This window comes from Hippichthys cyanospilos, chromosome 15, assembly GCF_059441005.1.
Source record: "Hippichthys cyanospilos isolate Australia breed blue-spotted pipefish chromosome 15, RoL_Hcya_1.0, whole genome shotgun sequence".
Classification (NCBI taxonomy): domain Eukaryota; kingdom Metazoa; phylum Chordata; class Actinopteri; order Syngnathiformes; family Syngnathidae; genus Hippichthys; species Hippichthys cyanospilos.
Window position 1 is genome coordinate 12,489,048 of NC_142383.1, and position 16,028 is coordinate 12,505,075.

Consider the following 16,028-nt stretch of genomic DNA (forward strand, 5'->3'; position numbering starts at 1 on the left):
ATTACCCAAGTCTTAAACACATGTGATGTAATTTTATTACATTACTTTTTTTTACCGCTAAAATGGCTAAAAAAAGATTAATAAATAATTAAATTAAAAAGTTGACTATCCCTTTAAGTGGAAGTACAAGTAATAGCCGGGTTAGCACTGATTCAACACAGAAATCGAAAAACTCACTTTATGTACTGATGTCTGAAAAATCTACTTACTTTTCACCACTGATCATCAATATTGAAGTACAGAAAACTGCTTTTTCATTTGCTTTCATTTTTCTTTTATTATTCAGCCCACTCACTTTTAGTGTGTATATTTGGAACAGTAATACATGCGCGCAGCCACTAATAGTGACACACCGGTGTATTTGTGCTTGTGTCCCCTCGGTGACGTCCCAACAACCTCTGCATGCTCTCTTCTCTCCTTTGGCTGGCTGAAGCCAACGCCCAGTTGCTGCAGTGCAGCTCGCTCCTCCTTTTCCACCAAATCAAAATGACCCCCACCTTCCTTCTCGTCTCTGAACATCTTTGCCTCACACTATTCTTTATGCAGCAAAGGGACAAGGGGAATGTGCAGAGGAAATTTCGTGATAGGAGTTATACTTGTGGTAACGGTGTGCAATTTCGCACCAAAAGTAAGTTTACGTTCAGTTGGCCTCTGTTAATTATCAAATCGATTAAAAATCAATTAGCTATGTACATACTGTATACTGAATGACAGTGCGTCTCATTGTTTGTGTAACACTATTCGGAGAAGTGCTCCCCCTTGTGGTATGCCAAAGACTCACTAAATTAAATGCTCAAAATTTTGCATATAGTAACAGCGGCATCTCTATTTTGTTTTTGAATCCAACAATATGTGTTTTAACGTTTTAAGTAGAATGTAGATCGCTGGGATACACGCATCTCCCAAATTATCAAAAGTTTGTTCAACTGTTAGTTGGAAATCAAGATTAAGTAAAATAAGATTTACATGTCATTTTCAGTTGATTGCAGGTGGAAAGATTAGTTTTTAAAGGTATTAACTTTCTCAATCTGAAAGAGACATTTATTCATATTTTCAGTTCAGAGATCCATTCCAAGGTACTTTTTTTCTCAAGCCTCTTTTTAATGGTGAGGGTATGAAAATGACTGGATTTGAATGAGTGAATTGCCTAAAGTAATCGATTACTTTATTACTTAATTAATGTAGTTCCAGACATTTTTCGATCCTCCTTTCTCCACTTCATAACACTTCATAAATAAATAAATAAAACTCTACTTAAGATTGAATGTTTGGAAGAAAAAAAATATTTATGAATGTATTTTCGATTGAATCAGTTAAATGTGCATGAATAAGGGTCAAACAATTTGCCCGATTGGCATCACTGTAACACCGTTGCTTTTACCCTGGTTACCGTGGAGATAAAAATAGCCGGCATTTGCTTGAGACCGAATTTTTCAACCAATGAGTGAAAGAGAATTTGTCAAATTTGCAATTGTATCTAACATAAATGCAAAAAGGCCATAGTTGGGATTCAAACCCAGAACCTGAGAGTTTTGAGGCAGACGTGCGAACCAATGTGTATTTTGGGATCACAGTGTTTGGTTTCCACACTGCAGAGCAAACCCACTTACTGAAATGGTAGGCGTGTCAAAAACCAGCTCGGTCGATGAACATTGATCAAGAGCAGCGAAGGATTTGTCCTCAAATGCTCCAGGCCTGCTCGCGTTCCAATTTTTGGAAGGTCAGCAGGTTTCTGAGTGGATTACAAAACACGGAAAAAAGAGGAAATTCATGTTATCACAATGAAAGGGGCACGTTTCATAGATCTTGCAGGGATGTTTAACATGCTATTCGGATATTAATTGACAAGAAGGAGTTCACGTGAGCTCCTGATTAGAACGGCCACAGTGAAGCTATGCACCATTGTTCTCCTTGACAGGAAACCACTCTGCACTATTGTGCCATCTTGGCTTCCTCGTGCCAATGTTGAGATGATTTGTGGACCATTGCCAAGTTGCATTTTGGCCCTCGAGCTTTTGAATTCTCACAAGAGTGTCGTTGGCATGGCTGGCCCTAATGATCAATGGCTGCTAATGGAGGAGTGGGCGTGCAAAGAATGATAAAGAATCACCAATTGTAACACTGCCAGATGCCTCCGGAATGCAAAGTCAGATCAGGACATGTGAACAAGCCCCCCCCCAACCCATTTTATTGTCGGGCAAAGTGTAAAAAAAACAAAAAACATTTTATATATATATATATATATATATATATATATATATATATATATATATATATATATATATATATATATATATATATATATATATATATATATATATATATATATATATATATATATATATATTCAAAATGCTTGATTTGAGGCACACCTTGGACTATTTAGTCATGGGACCTATTCAGGAATTGCTTGAAAAAAAAAACTATTGAGGCGAATCAAGTCTTTATTGAACATAACAAGCCTGTTTGTAGAATGTTTTAGGAAACTGGATTAACACTGGAGTAAAATAGTTCCACATATTATGCTCTACTGCAGCGACCTATACTTGGGTGATATTAATAAAGAGGATCCCTTGTCCAAATACTGGAATTTTACTGACATCTACAGTTGTACTCCTGAAAGTGCAGCAGTAATCATAGGATACAGACACACACACACACACGCACACACACACATGTGTATATATATATATATATATATATATATATATATATATATATATATATATATATATATATATATATATATATATATATATATATATATATATATATATATATATATATATATATATATATATACACACACACTCTCTTATACCACATACTCACACTTTATACTCTGCTATAATGTTTTCATGTATTCATGTACAGTAAATTATAGCGATTTTCAAGGACACTGTTGGATTTAGGCCAAAAAAACAACAATACGTGACTGCTTAAAATACTGTCTGGCCAGACATATATCAAAGAATGGGCGTCTAAGAATAACCACAATATCGAGCCAAAGATAGAGCTGTGCTTCGGCCGAACGTGTTGCGCATTAATAAATTATGCCATTTATGTTAAATAAGCAATTTACGCAGAGTGCAAAACCAAGCATACACGCTAGAGGGTGCTATAACCCCGTCAGAAATTTGTGTAGTTCGAGTTAAGCACCTCCAGCGTTTTATTTGATATTTTTTCAAGGTCGTAGCCCTCGGAATTTTTTCCAAGCTTTTTATTTATTCATTCGTTTATTTTTAAACGTAATACTGTAGCAGCTGTTTCAGATTTCTAAAAATTTTGAGCTACAGTTGTATTGGTATTTCTTGGCATATTTTTTTTTCGGGAACTATAGAAGATACACCTCGTAAAACCATCTGTTTTATTTTGTACTCATCTGCCAAGAAATTGAATCACGAATAACAGGAAAGCATTGTTTGATTAGTGATTACACAGGACCGTGTCGGCATGCTGTTCTTTAAATTGTAATAATCCTAAAGTACCACTAAAGGGCGCTTACATAAAGCGTGACATAGAGATGTTATTGGGTTGACATTAGGTTTTTTTTAAATATATATTATATAATATACAATTGTGTATATATATTAGATTTTTTGCACATGAATTTTGGTGAAATGTTCATTACACAGGAAACATCTGTATGATCTAATCAGACCCAAAATAAGAAGTCTCTCGGGAGACAAATAAAAAGCTTATTAACAAAATCATGTGAGTGAGATGTTTTTTTTGTTTGTTTGTTTGTTTTACTTTGTATGGTTGCATGTGAAGCTGAACCATGACACTTTGGGAATTTGCTGTGGTTGCAGAAAGTAACATTTTATAAATGTCCTTGAGAATTCTCCAGAGCCCACAAAAGTGTCCCTGAAGCTGACAGGAAATAATTAAGACGCCTTCGTGTTGATCATAAATGATTCAACACCCTCCTTAACGATAAGAGGAAGGCAAAGGCAAAACAAGATTAACAAGCCAAGATACAACCCGTTGGCCAAATGCATCAGTTTCCTGGGAACTCGATAATGCTTTCAATTTAATTAGTCTTTGGTAACACCAATTGAGCATGACTTTAATACTTCTGTGTATTGTTATTTTATCCCCAGGGAGCCTGGAAAATTTACACTGTTTTGACTTTGTCAAATCAAATGTTTGAAAATGATGTCAGGGTTTTAGGCAATGTCCAATCACAGCTCACCTGTTTCCATCGTTCATTTTAGCTAAACCATGATTGTTGTCACCTGCGCAGTTGTGACGTAATTTTCAGCCAACAGTATGTGCCAAAATGGCTGCCTCTGAGATGGATAAAACACACTCTAACACTCAAAAAAAGTAGACTTTGACAAGAAATGTTTTACTCAAGCTGTCATTACAGACACTAATTGTCATCAAAGGTGAGTGAATTAATATTTTAAGGATTTTCTTGAACCTCTAGAACCCCTTTTCAAAGCATAACTGTCTTGACAGTGATTATCTAATAGATATACGGCAGTTTAATCACCAAATACAATTCAATAAATCGCTGTAATATTTTTCGGCTGTTTTACAGCACCCTCTGCTGGCGAATATTTGAGGCTTGTTTCAGCTCAGAGTCAAAATGTCCTACTCAAATTAAAAAAAATGTGTTGAGTATAACAAATTGAGCAGTATATCTATGGCGTAGCCTGTTTCCTAACTATTGATAGCTTCACTTCCGGTAGCCCTAGCGGTGTATAGACTAATTACATCTGACAACTTCTTAGTATAGTAGACAAGTATGGAATACAAACCATTTTAACAATGATAATGATTTTTAACAGACCCTATGAAACATCTATTTTTATGTTGTCTCTCCTACTTAACTGGATTCGCCAGATCCAATGTATATGTTTATTATGAATATATTTATCGTGAATCCCAAGTCCCGTCACACGGTCGCTCTTGATTTTAAAGTCTGTGCTGCACATTGTTATGCAACGGTGTGAAGAAAGATGCTGCTGCTGCTGCAGGTGGGGGTGGGGGTGGGGGGGGGGGGGGGGGGGTAGCAGAGACTGGGTAGGGAGTGAGCCTTCATTATTACTGTTTGCTGCAGATGTGGAGCAATAGGCTGTGGAGAACAAAAACTTATTAAAACAGAGCAAACGTGAACAATGTTGTGAAAACAACCTACTACATGTTTTGAAAAAGTGATGTCATGAGAGGCTTTTATGAAACATTTGGCTTGGCAGCTTCTGAAGTAGGCTACAGATATTGTGTACTCCCATTTACGAATGCCACAAATAACACAAAACCAGCATTCAGAGTTATATGTATCGTCTGAAAGTAGTTCTCAACCTTTTTTCAATGATATACACCCTTGTTAAATGGTTTTTCTCATTTACATCATAGAAACTTGTAATGTTCACGCGTCTAAATGCTGAAAAAGAGTTGAAACATGCCAGCAGTGTCTGATTTATTCATCTTTAGAACCTTTCAAACTGCATTTGTGTTGGTCCACAAAAAATAATCAACATTGGATCATTTAAAAGATCTTAGTTATTATTGTATATATTTCCATGAAAAATAATCAACATAATGTTCTCAAAAAGACATAATTATGAATAAATATTTATCCACAAAAAAAATAATCTAAAGTGTCAAGTGTTCTTAAAAATAATTAACTATAAATAAATATTTGTCCAAAGAGAAATATTACACATTAAGTGTTCTTTTTGGGGATTTTTGGTCAGAAAAAAAAAATCATTTATTTGTCCACAAAAAAGAAAATAAATCAAGATATTTTATCGTGCATCTTTTTTAATGCAAAGCTCTCAAATATCACTCACTGTATTACTCTCTCTATTGAGATGTTTTGTAGGGATTAATATTTATCTTTTTTATACCACATTTAACTACGACCTGTTCTCAAAATTTTCCACAGACAATTACTAACATAACGTGTCATCTTATGGGATCACAGTAAAGATCTGTTCACAAAAATAAATCATTAACTTGACAGGTAATGAGAGGTGGCAAGTCGGGTCAAACCATTCTAGTATGGGGGAGAATCTGGGTTTATAAAACAATGAAATTGAAAAACCTACCGAACATAAAATTGAATTGAAATGAAAATGAACTTATATTTTTCTGAAACATTTAATTACTTCAATAATTGTTTTTAAAGGATATTGCTGATTGCATGATTATTGGTTTGTTTTGTTTAAAATCTTGAGTACCCCCTGGAGTTCCTTCCAATACCCCCAGGGGTACCTGTACACTCATCCTGTACCCCTCCATCTTTTTGTAGGAGGGAGGGGTGCCGTGGAAAAATTCACAGTCGGGAGGGGAGGAGATGTGAAGACATTCTGCAGCATTCGCTCCTTTGTACCTGGAACGAGCATCTCTGAAGACAAAAGGTGCCATGGAGAAGACAACGGAATAATCATCAAATGGGGACGGCGGATGGATTAAAACCAACAAGAGGGAGATTTACGTCAGGAGCCCCGCACTTGCAAACGCGGGACTGCGTGACTGGTCTCTGGGAGCAACGTGGGGAGAGAGAGTGCGCGAGGTAGGCAGAGGGGAGGGGAGGGGGAGGCAATTCGGCGCAGTGCGAGCGACTGGATGAGTGGCCGCATCAGCACCACTAGCTGTAGCATCTTGACGCTTACGTGCGGCTCGTGGCTGCCGTAGCATCTCCATCGGCTATACGTAGAGGGGGTGGGGGGCGGCGAACATACGGCTCACGCATGCGGCGGCGGCAGGCGGAGGGGAGCTAGTCGGGGGCTCGGGGGACTCGGGCGAGAGGAAACGGGGACGACTGGTAGCAGCAGCAGCAGCAGTGTAGCAGCAGCAGTAGCAGCAGCGGCACCATGGCGCAAGCCGCCAAGCAGCTCCGCAAGACCAAGGACCTCGCCGAGGCCGCCGCCCAGGAGCAGCGGGAGAAGGAGGAGGAGAAGATCAAAAAGAGGAATCGATCCAGGGATCGCAGGCGCAAGGTAGGATGTCTCCGGGGACCAGCGGGGCCAACGGCGTGGCTCTTCGTGCGCATCCCTCACTCTGGCGGGTGTTTCTCCTGACTGGTAGCAAGTGGTCAGTTACACATGCATAATTACCCGGTTGCTCCTCGGGCCTCAGCTGGTGTGTGTGTGTGCGGGTCTATGATTGTTCTGCCAGTGGAGGTGTGGCTTGATAGGCTTTCCACTTAATGGCACTTGAAGCGTTGACCATGATTTTTCATCTTATTGCAGTCACGTCTCAAATGGATGCAGAGCGTAGTTTGATGCCCTTCAATGCTTTTTTTTTTTTTTTTTGCTTCGTGGCATTCCCCCATATTTCATATGCTTGAATGGGGGGAATGCAAAATGGAGGGAAAGGTGGTAATAGATGCAATTTGAGCATTCTCGCGACGTTTCGTTTAAGCTGTGGATTTTAGGCAAGTATGAAATGACAAAAAGTAAGCCCTACTTCCTCCCCTCACAAGCTGGGTTTGCCTTTCGGTGCACATTTTATGAGCTTTGTACTGCCTGTGCACTCAACCTTGGCAGCCCCAAAATGATTCATGAGAATGAATATTGCATATTTTAATCTATTTCATAAATTGCCTGCTTGTCAGTTGGATTACCAGGCGAAGTTGGAAAAAAAAATTCAGTTTCCTGTGAATGAAACGACAAGTATTCGGTGGACTAGCTTTGTTGTGGCAGCTTTCTTCTATAGGTTTTCCGCTCTAAAATCTAAAAGCTTATGAATTTGGATAATATTCTTGATGTGCCGTACAGTTATTGTTACTGTGGTACCTCCGATCTAGAAGCTTTTACCACCATGATAATACACATTTTGTTCCCATTGATGTTAGCTTGATAGGACTCTCAAAATTGTTATGAACAAAGGTTTCATCTTTAGGATCTTCTGTGACCTTTGTATAGCAAATGAGCCCATCAGTATCACAAGAGAAAGTGAGTGACGAAGTAGACTGCTATGCTATGTTGGCTTCTTGCGCAAGCAGCTAGCTTGCTAGCCATTGACTAGCTTTCTGCCATATGCGTGTCATTTATTGATTATCCAGGAAGTGGTTGTTTTCAAAGGGAAACACCTGGAGAGGTTTAGAGAAATATTGTTGTAAATATTTCATTATTAAGGTTTTGTGCATTTGTTTGGGGTGTCATTGTAGAATATTGAATCTGTGTGATATCAGCTCCCATAAAACACTATCTGATGATGTGAGCCCATGTCCAAAATGTTCAATATTAAAAATGACAGTATTATTGATGAAGTGTCTTCAAACATTTCATACCAAAAAAATAGATAAAATCATGTATCATTCCTGCTGATATCATATCAGATCTGCTTTGGTATCGGGCAGCAGTCTAGGCTGCAATATCAAGAATGTAAGTATACATAGTATTGTAAGGAAACATTTTTGGGACCCTAATATTTTTTGAACCTATCAATTATGACCGGTGGGGACTGATTGGGTGCTGTTGTCATATTTTTCAATCATCTGTTATAATCATCATTTATTTGTTGCATTTATCATTGACCGATACCAGCCACCGATGATAAAGTCAATGTTGATATTCTGCCGCAGATTGATACTGACAATTTAAGTTGTTTTTTTTTTTGTCCTTGTGCTGGGTTTAATTTTATATATCAAGGGTGCTAGTATCTACTATGTTTTGGTAAGTACTCAAAATTCATACTGGTATCGGTCTGAACTAAAAACGTGGCACTGAATAACCCAATTCCTTTGTGTACACTGACTGCAAATTGTCGTGTGTCAGGCGGTAGAATGTTGTGTAATTGCTTTAAAATTTTTAGAACATCTTTCTTGTGTGTCATAAATAGTAAAGAAAGCTTTCATGCGGTGATGTCTTTTTGGAATTCAGTGCCTGCCCTCATCTCCACTCTTTTTTTTTTTTTTGCTTTATTCCTGGATGATTTTATCTAAATACTGTTTTGTTTTGTTTTTTTGCCTTTGCATTAGTTAGAAGACATGATGACTTAAACCGAGTTAACATTTGACATTTTTGACTGACAAGGTTTGCGTACACTACATTAGGAAAAATATTCCTCTTTTCCTTTTGCGACTTATTCCAAAAAGAGGAACTGAGAAAGGAGAAATGTTTGTGAGGGATGTTACAGCAGTAAATACGGGATGATTACAAGTGCTTATATGGGTTGAGCTCACCATTTCCTAAGGGCAAACAACCTGTGTGGAGCAAAGCAGTTTATTCTCCATACAAAGTGCCTCCTTTGTGAAGCTTATATACTTGTAGTGTCTGAGGCATTGCTGTACAGTGCAAAATTGAAAGGCTGAGTCTATTTTGAAGTTAGTGTAAGAGGTAAATGTCGTTCCAAATGTCTCCTGAACATTTTAAGTGTTTGAATCTGGGATCTTGGCCCAAAAAAAAACGTGTTTCTTCTAAATAACAAAAGTAACAGTGAGGTGTAGTTTTAAATGGCAAGCATGAAAAACTTTGTGACTGTTTTTGTCTGATCTTCTTTTGAACTGTGGTTTCATTAAATTCTCCACTAATTGTGCTTTTCTCCTGAAAGCTGTCCTTCTCTGTTTCTTTTGTATAATGAAGTAGGTTAGGAGGTCCAAATGTTCTAAGGATATTAATCGAGTGAAATTAACATTGTTGTAGATCAAATTGGGCATCGGTCGATGGTAGCTCTTCACCTTGTTCAAAGGTCATCCTTTTCTGTTTCAAGAGAAATGTTCTCAGAATGCTGGACACACTGCACACTGTTAGATGTTGAGAGTTTAAAAAGTGCTGAGGCTCTGCTAGGTTCTCTCTGTACAACTGCAAAATTCAATTTAGCCAATATCCGATCTATGGACTTTGTCACCCATTTATCATCTTTTCTTTGTGCTGTTCAAGTCATAAAGGTCAAGAGTAGCGGTTCTCAAATATGGGTATGAGTAGTAATTTAATGCGTATTTATTGCCAGGACAGGAGTAGTACAGCTTTCTTTTCAAATTAAGAACAAATTAATTGGAACATGATGCAGCATACTGCTAAGTTGTGTGCCTTTCTTTTGTTGGTTTCATACAGATGCATGCTGTCATTAGTAAATTTTACAACAAATGAGCCTGAGATCATGTGATCTGTCCTCTGGAGTTCCTGCGTAAAATATGCAAAGATGTATTTCTCCAACACGTGCTTTGTTAACCTGTAATCGGAACAGCTATTGTGTCGGGCTGTCAGTGGCTTTGAGGGTGAAGAATCATTTATGTTTAGCGTGCAAGCCTATATGGCGAACAGCTAGCTTGCGGCTAATTTATACCGAATGAATCCCGAGCCACCAGTAAACGCTGACAAATTGTGCCATACTTCAATGTCAATGCCAGTGTTTATTAGCACCCAGAATTGGTGATTGAACGTAATTTCAGAACTACATTGTGTTGTTTGTATCAGGAGTCAGGAGCAACAGTTGCAGAAAAAAATCAAGTTGTACCGTGACATGCTGCCGAGAACGATTTCAAAATAAAAGCTCAAGCATTTCTTTGAACTGAGGGACAGTGGACACACCAAAACAAAATTAATCCATTCCGGGGTTGAGATCATAGGCGAAATCATCATATAGCGGGCAATAGAAACCTATGGTAATTAGCTAATGCGTATAAAACCCCAGTAAAAACATCACAATTGTAGATACAGTACATATTAAAAATTGGTAACAAAATAGTATAGTAAGTGGTACTTATATATAAATATACATGTATACAGTTAAACAACATCATAAATAAAAAATGTATAAGGAAAACGTTGATTTGAGCTAATTACGGCAATAATCCCTAGCGAGGGTAGCGTAGCCTAGCCTAGCTTTCTTTGTATTTTTTGATTATCTCCTGCTTCGCTTCCATACTAATCATCTTCTTACTCCTCCCTTCACCACTAGCAATCTTGGCAACCTATGGCTAACCAATTAAAGTGTGAATTAAGCACTAAAATGCACAATAAATACAATATTGCAAGAACTCACACGAGATCAAGTCTTTAGCATATCAGCATTTTAGTGACACCGTGATGCCGACCAATAGCAGACCAGGATCTTAGTGACGCGTCGCAGCGCAGGCAGTTTGATGCGAACAGAAAACATGAGCAATTACTTAAAAACGCCTGAGGAGGGAGGCAAAACATTATAAATACAGCCAACTTCACAGGTCATGACAGTTGTTGACGTAAAGAGGGGATGAAAAAACTTCGTAACGAGAAAAAAACGTAAGCCAGGGATGTTGTAACCCGGGGGTCCACTGTATTTGGTTTACTCATTTCAGCCCTAAACCAAGTATAGTCTTTTTAGAGCAAAACACATTACATGAAGTGATTACATGAAATTTCTGTTGTCCATTTGATAAAGTAATCAGTCAAATGTCTGGTTGCCGTGACGCTGCACGAGGCTCTTCAGTCATGCACTTCATCCAACGGAGTTGAAGTTCTGCTAATGGATAGTGTGTTCTCTTTTTGTGTGTTATCAGGGATTCAGGGTACCTTGTTCAGCTTTCATGTAACCTTATGGAAGTAGAGCCATCATTAGTCAAAAGATAGAGACAAAAAAAAGCCACATGCAGGTCTAGAGCCACGGGTTGCACATCACTCCTTTACATCAGGAGGTTCTATGCTGGAAAATCAAAAGACATTTTATTGAATTCATGTTGTAAATCTTGTCAGTTCCTTGCAGTGAATATGACAAATGACATTGGATGAGCGCCTAACAGTTGACATGACTCGAACAATTTATGAAAGCCACAGGACCGAGCGGCATGAGAGTACCGTGCCTTTTGAAGAGTTTTGAGGAAAGGGAGGGCAGGATGGAGCCAAGGTCGAACAGAGCAGGGCAGCACTCAACGCGGCCCAAAGCGGCAATAGGCTATATTTGCCCGCCAGCCTAGGATTACACTGCACCTTAGACTACATACTTGCACCTCTGTGTTACTGTATCTGAGGATGACTGTATCCCTATATGCTGATGTAATTCCGGTAAAGATGTGTGATCACTGAAATTTACCAGAATCTTTAATGGGTAACATTTTGATCTGGAGACCAAATGTATGATTTTTTTTTTTTTTTTTTTTTTTTTATTCAGTTCACTAGCTCAAATGATGTGCTCCTATTTTGGCTTTGTGCATTGTTTTATAATGCTTTGATCAGTGTTATTTAAAAACAATGATGTAAGGACGCAACTGACAATTCAGAAAATCTATTAATCTGCCGATTACTTTTTTCAATTAATCGAAAAATTGGGATTAACCCTTGTGCGACAATTTGTCCACTCCTTTGAATTTTACATCAAAGGCAGTAGGGAGCTGAAATTTCACCCTGATGGTAACAACATGTCAACGTTTAACATGGCACTTTTTTTATCACACTACCGTGAGTGTGCCATTTTTAGCTCAAACAATGCAGAAAATCAATTATTCAGTCTCTGGTTTGGAGCATTTTAACAATTTAAATGAAAGGTATCTAATCAATGAATCGACTGTCAAACAATTATCAATAATTATTTTACTACGTGATAAGTTGTCAATAAATTTATTGCCCCTTTTAAAATGTTTAATGTTTAAATGATTAATCCTTGCACCCCAATAAATGTAAATCCTGAGCATGTAAACCCCAACTGAAACCAAACAACCCATCCTCACCTCTTAAACTCCCCAATAATACCTAAACTTGTCAGGCATGTCTGGTTATGTCAACATACTGGCGATAATGCAGTTTTATAGTTGGCCCGCAGCTTTTTTTAATCATCAGTTTCATTTTGCGCATGGTATCTCTCATCTCTCCAAGCTAGTGTCCCTGTAATAGCGCATTTATTAAATGATACAGTTTGAATGAGTGACTTGGACCTTGAGGGGCTCATTGGGGTGAATTTCAAGACTTCTGAAAGGAAACTGTATTTTTATTGTGAGGCATGAAATGTAATTAAGATTGATCAGGGAGCCTTGTGGAAAGCAATGCTTAAGTTCACAGCTGGCTGCACAAATAGGACAGTCTTAGAGATGAAGATCATCCTAGATTGAAAATGCAGAGTTAGCCATGAATTACCTTTTTTTTTTTAAAAGAGTAGTTCTTAGTGTTTTTGTGACATGAGTCGGAACAAATTTTTAATCAGTTACCGCATTTCTCCGAGTATAAGTCGACCTCGCTTAGGGGTCGCCCCCCCCACCCTTTTTTACTTTAGTTTGAGTGAATTTTACAAAAACGCCATCATAAGTCTACCCTGACTTTAGTGGTTATAATGGTCCCCAACCCCCGGTCTGTGGATCAATTGGTACCGGGCCGCGCGGGCTGCACCCGAAATAATATTTTGGAAATGATTTAGTTTAACAGTTCATACGTTTGTGCTTGATCTTTGTTTTTTTGGCACCGCTTCTGGCCGCTGTTGATATAACATACATAGCGAGTAGGATGATGTGGTTTTTAGTCAACAAGTTGACTATTGATTAAATTAGTTAGAAAGAGTTCCCAGTGAGAATGTATTGAATATTTCATTTTTCAGTACGATTTATGTTTTCCGGTTTTAGTTTAAAAAAAAAAAAAAAAAATCTTCTCACTTTATACCTAAAGCAGATATGCTATTAAGCGAAAAGTATCATGATAGCTTTAGCTAAACTCTGGTCACAGCACTGACTAAGGATTAAATTAGTTATAGATAGTTCCTTGTGAGAATGTATTGGATATTTTATTTTCAGCAAAATAATAGTGTTTTTAATTTAGAAAACTGCTTAAGCAGATATGATAATAGGTTAATGATATCACATTCAAGATAGCATTTAGCATCAGCCACCAGACTAGTGATTAAATTAGTATCCTTGCCAGACTTTGTTGCATATTTTTTTTCGCCTAAATCAGCGTCCTGTTTTTAATTTAAATAATCTCCTCAAAGTTATGTTTTAAGCAAATATGCAATTAAGCTAATTATATCATGTTAAAGATAGCATTTAGAATTAGCTAAACACTGGCCCCCAGATTAACTTGTGATTGAATTACTACTCTATATGGTAGTTAATAATTGATTAGTGATTGGTTCTGTTGGGTTTAGTGCCTTGTTTTTAAAATGTTTTCACCCTTTGACGGTCTGTGAGGAAAACGTCACTCCGTCAGCACCTCTAGCTATAAGAATGACTATCATGTTCATTCGTTATTGTTAGACTAACTCCTCAATAAAATCATTTCATCAGTGTTACTGGAATGAACAGTTTTATATGTAATGAATAAAATGTATTAAATATTAATGGCGCTATGTACCGCCTAGAGACAGATATGTTAATGAGGAAAAAAAATCCTCTAACCATGACTCAGAAGGTTTTATAGATTAATCCACTGCTCCAACACACTTGTTGTATTTGCAATAAACTAACGGCATGTCTTTCACTAGCATCATTTTGCTGCGACAGAACGAGACCATACACAATGTGATCTCACGTGGCTGCCTGCACTCACTAATCAGAGCATCCATCATCATCGTTAGCAAGGCCAAGCAGCGGCAAGCTGTGGCGCAGCGCAGGAGGGGTCGCAGACGTAAATCTTGTGGCAAAGTTTATTATAAACCCCTCGAGGGTCAGGTGACATGTGGCCCGAGGTGACAGATGTAACCATGGAGATTACAGGATGACACTGCACATTGCTGGATGATGAAAGGATGAAGACACTGATGAGGGCCTGCCTTGATGTTGATGAAACATTTAAATGGCTGCTTGGTTATCGGAGTTGAGGAAGTAGGGGAAAATACTTTTGTTCCCCAAATGTTGGATGCAGCCTTAATTTCAGGGTCAAATTCTGGTATGTTACCGTGTATAAACACACCAGTTTGGCGACAATGTATAAACTATGGCAAAGCACAATAAGTCTCAGCTTCGTAAATTCTTACTTTTTTGCGCTCATATCCGTAAATTATATATTAGTTGGGGATTAAGTGTGTTTCGGATTTCCCTCATTGTGAGCTGTCAGTGCGCGCTGCGCCAGTGTAATGTTGAACGTGATCCAAGAATTTGTTTTCCCTTTTCCTCGTGACACAGCTTGAGTTCATTTTGCCATAAAAGACCACATGTAACGAATCAAGTGGAATACCTTTCCGTCTTCTTTAACCGGTGCGCACAGCTTGCCGCTCTTAATAGAATCATCTGGAGACATCATGACCTTTACATGATCGTCTCCATTACTAATATTCCTGTGTGTGAACAAGGATGGACTCGAATGTTGGTTCAGTCTGCTCACTTCTTTTGTTGAAAATAAACCTCAGCTCACATGAGCTACTGTTAGCTGCAACAGGCACTGGCTGGTAACAGCCTACTGACTTTTGCCCTCTACCTCATCCCGTTACGATAATTATTGGAAGTAAGACTACTGCCGATTTAAACATGTGCATCTGTGCGTCAAAACTTGGCTTATGTGGCTGACTGATCTTCACCCATGCTTTTGGTCTTCATTTCTGGAAAAAAAAAAGTGTCTTATATTTGCAGGAGCTTGTTGATTGCAACTCCACACTTTTATTTGGAGGCTGATTGCAGGGAAAATCGCACTCCGTCTTCCGAGAAAACTTTGAAAACACATCTAACTTACATAATCGGCCTAAATACAGGAGATAGCCAGTGCTAATGATTCATCACGGGTCATTAGCAAAGTCAGGATGAGTGAGTGCCGTTAATTCCAAAGAATCATTATAAAGGAGAGGGAAAGTGATACAGACTGGCACCGCGCCATACACACTGATAGGCACACAAAGTGAACATACACACTTCCAAGTGGAACTGGGCATTATGTAATGGAATTAGTAGTGCTCAAGGTCTATGTGGATCATGTGGGCTTCAGAAGTCCACTAATGCACTGAAACAGCAGCTCGCAGGCATACGCTGACTCCAATGGACAAAGTGGACATGATAACGCAGACAACTTGGGAGCAAAAATCAAAGATTTCATCAAGTCTTTGCTGCAATGGGGTGATTGTCATTTGAGCTTTTTTGATCATTGTCAAGGCGTAATCATTTTGAATGTAATTCATTGACATGGATTAAGATTAAAATGCCACGAGAGTCTTTTTTTTTTTTTTGTGTCACAGCATGCCAG

General features: G+C 38.3%; 1 protein-coding gene across 10 annotated transcripts in view; it reads left to right on the plus strand.

Annotated features, from left to right (window-relative positions):
* Positions 1-6,315: 6,315 nt before the first annotated feature.
* The window catches only part of LOC148411737 (uncharacterized), a 64,937-nt gene continuing 55,224 nt past the window's right edge, over positions 6,316-16,028 (plus strand). For all 10 annotated transcript variants that reach the window (XM_088434222.1, XM_088434225.1, XM_088434227.1 and 7 more), the window contains exon 1: positions 6,316-6,953. In XM_088434222.1, coding sequence (XP_088290348.1) covers positions 6,828-6,953 — 126 coding nt within the window. In that variant the 5' untranslated portion in view covers positions 6,316-6,827. The remainder of the gene's footprint in view (positions 6,954-16,028) is intronic.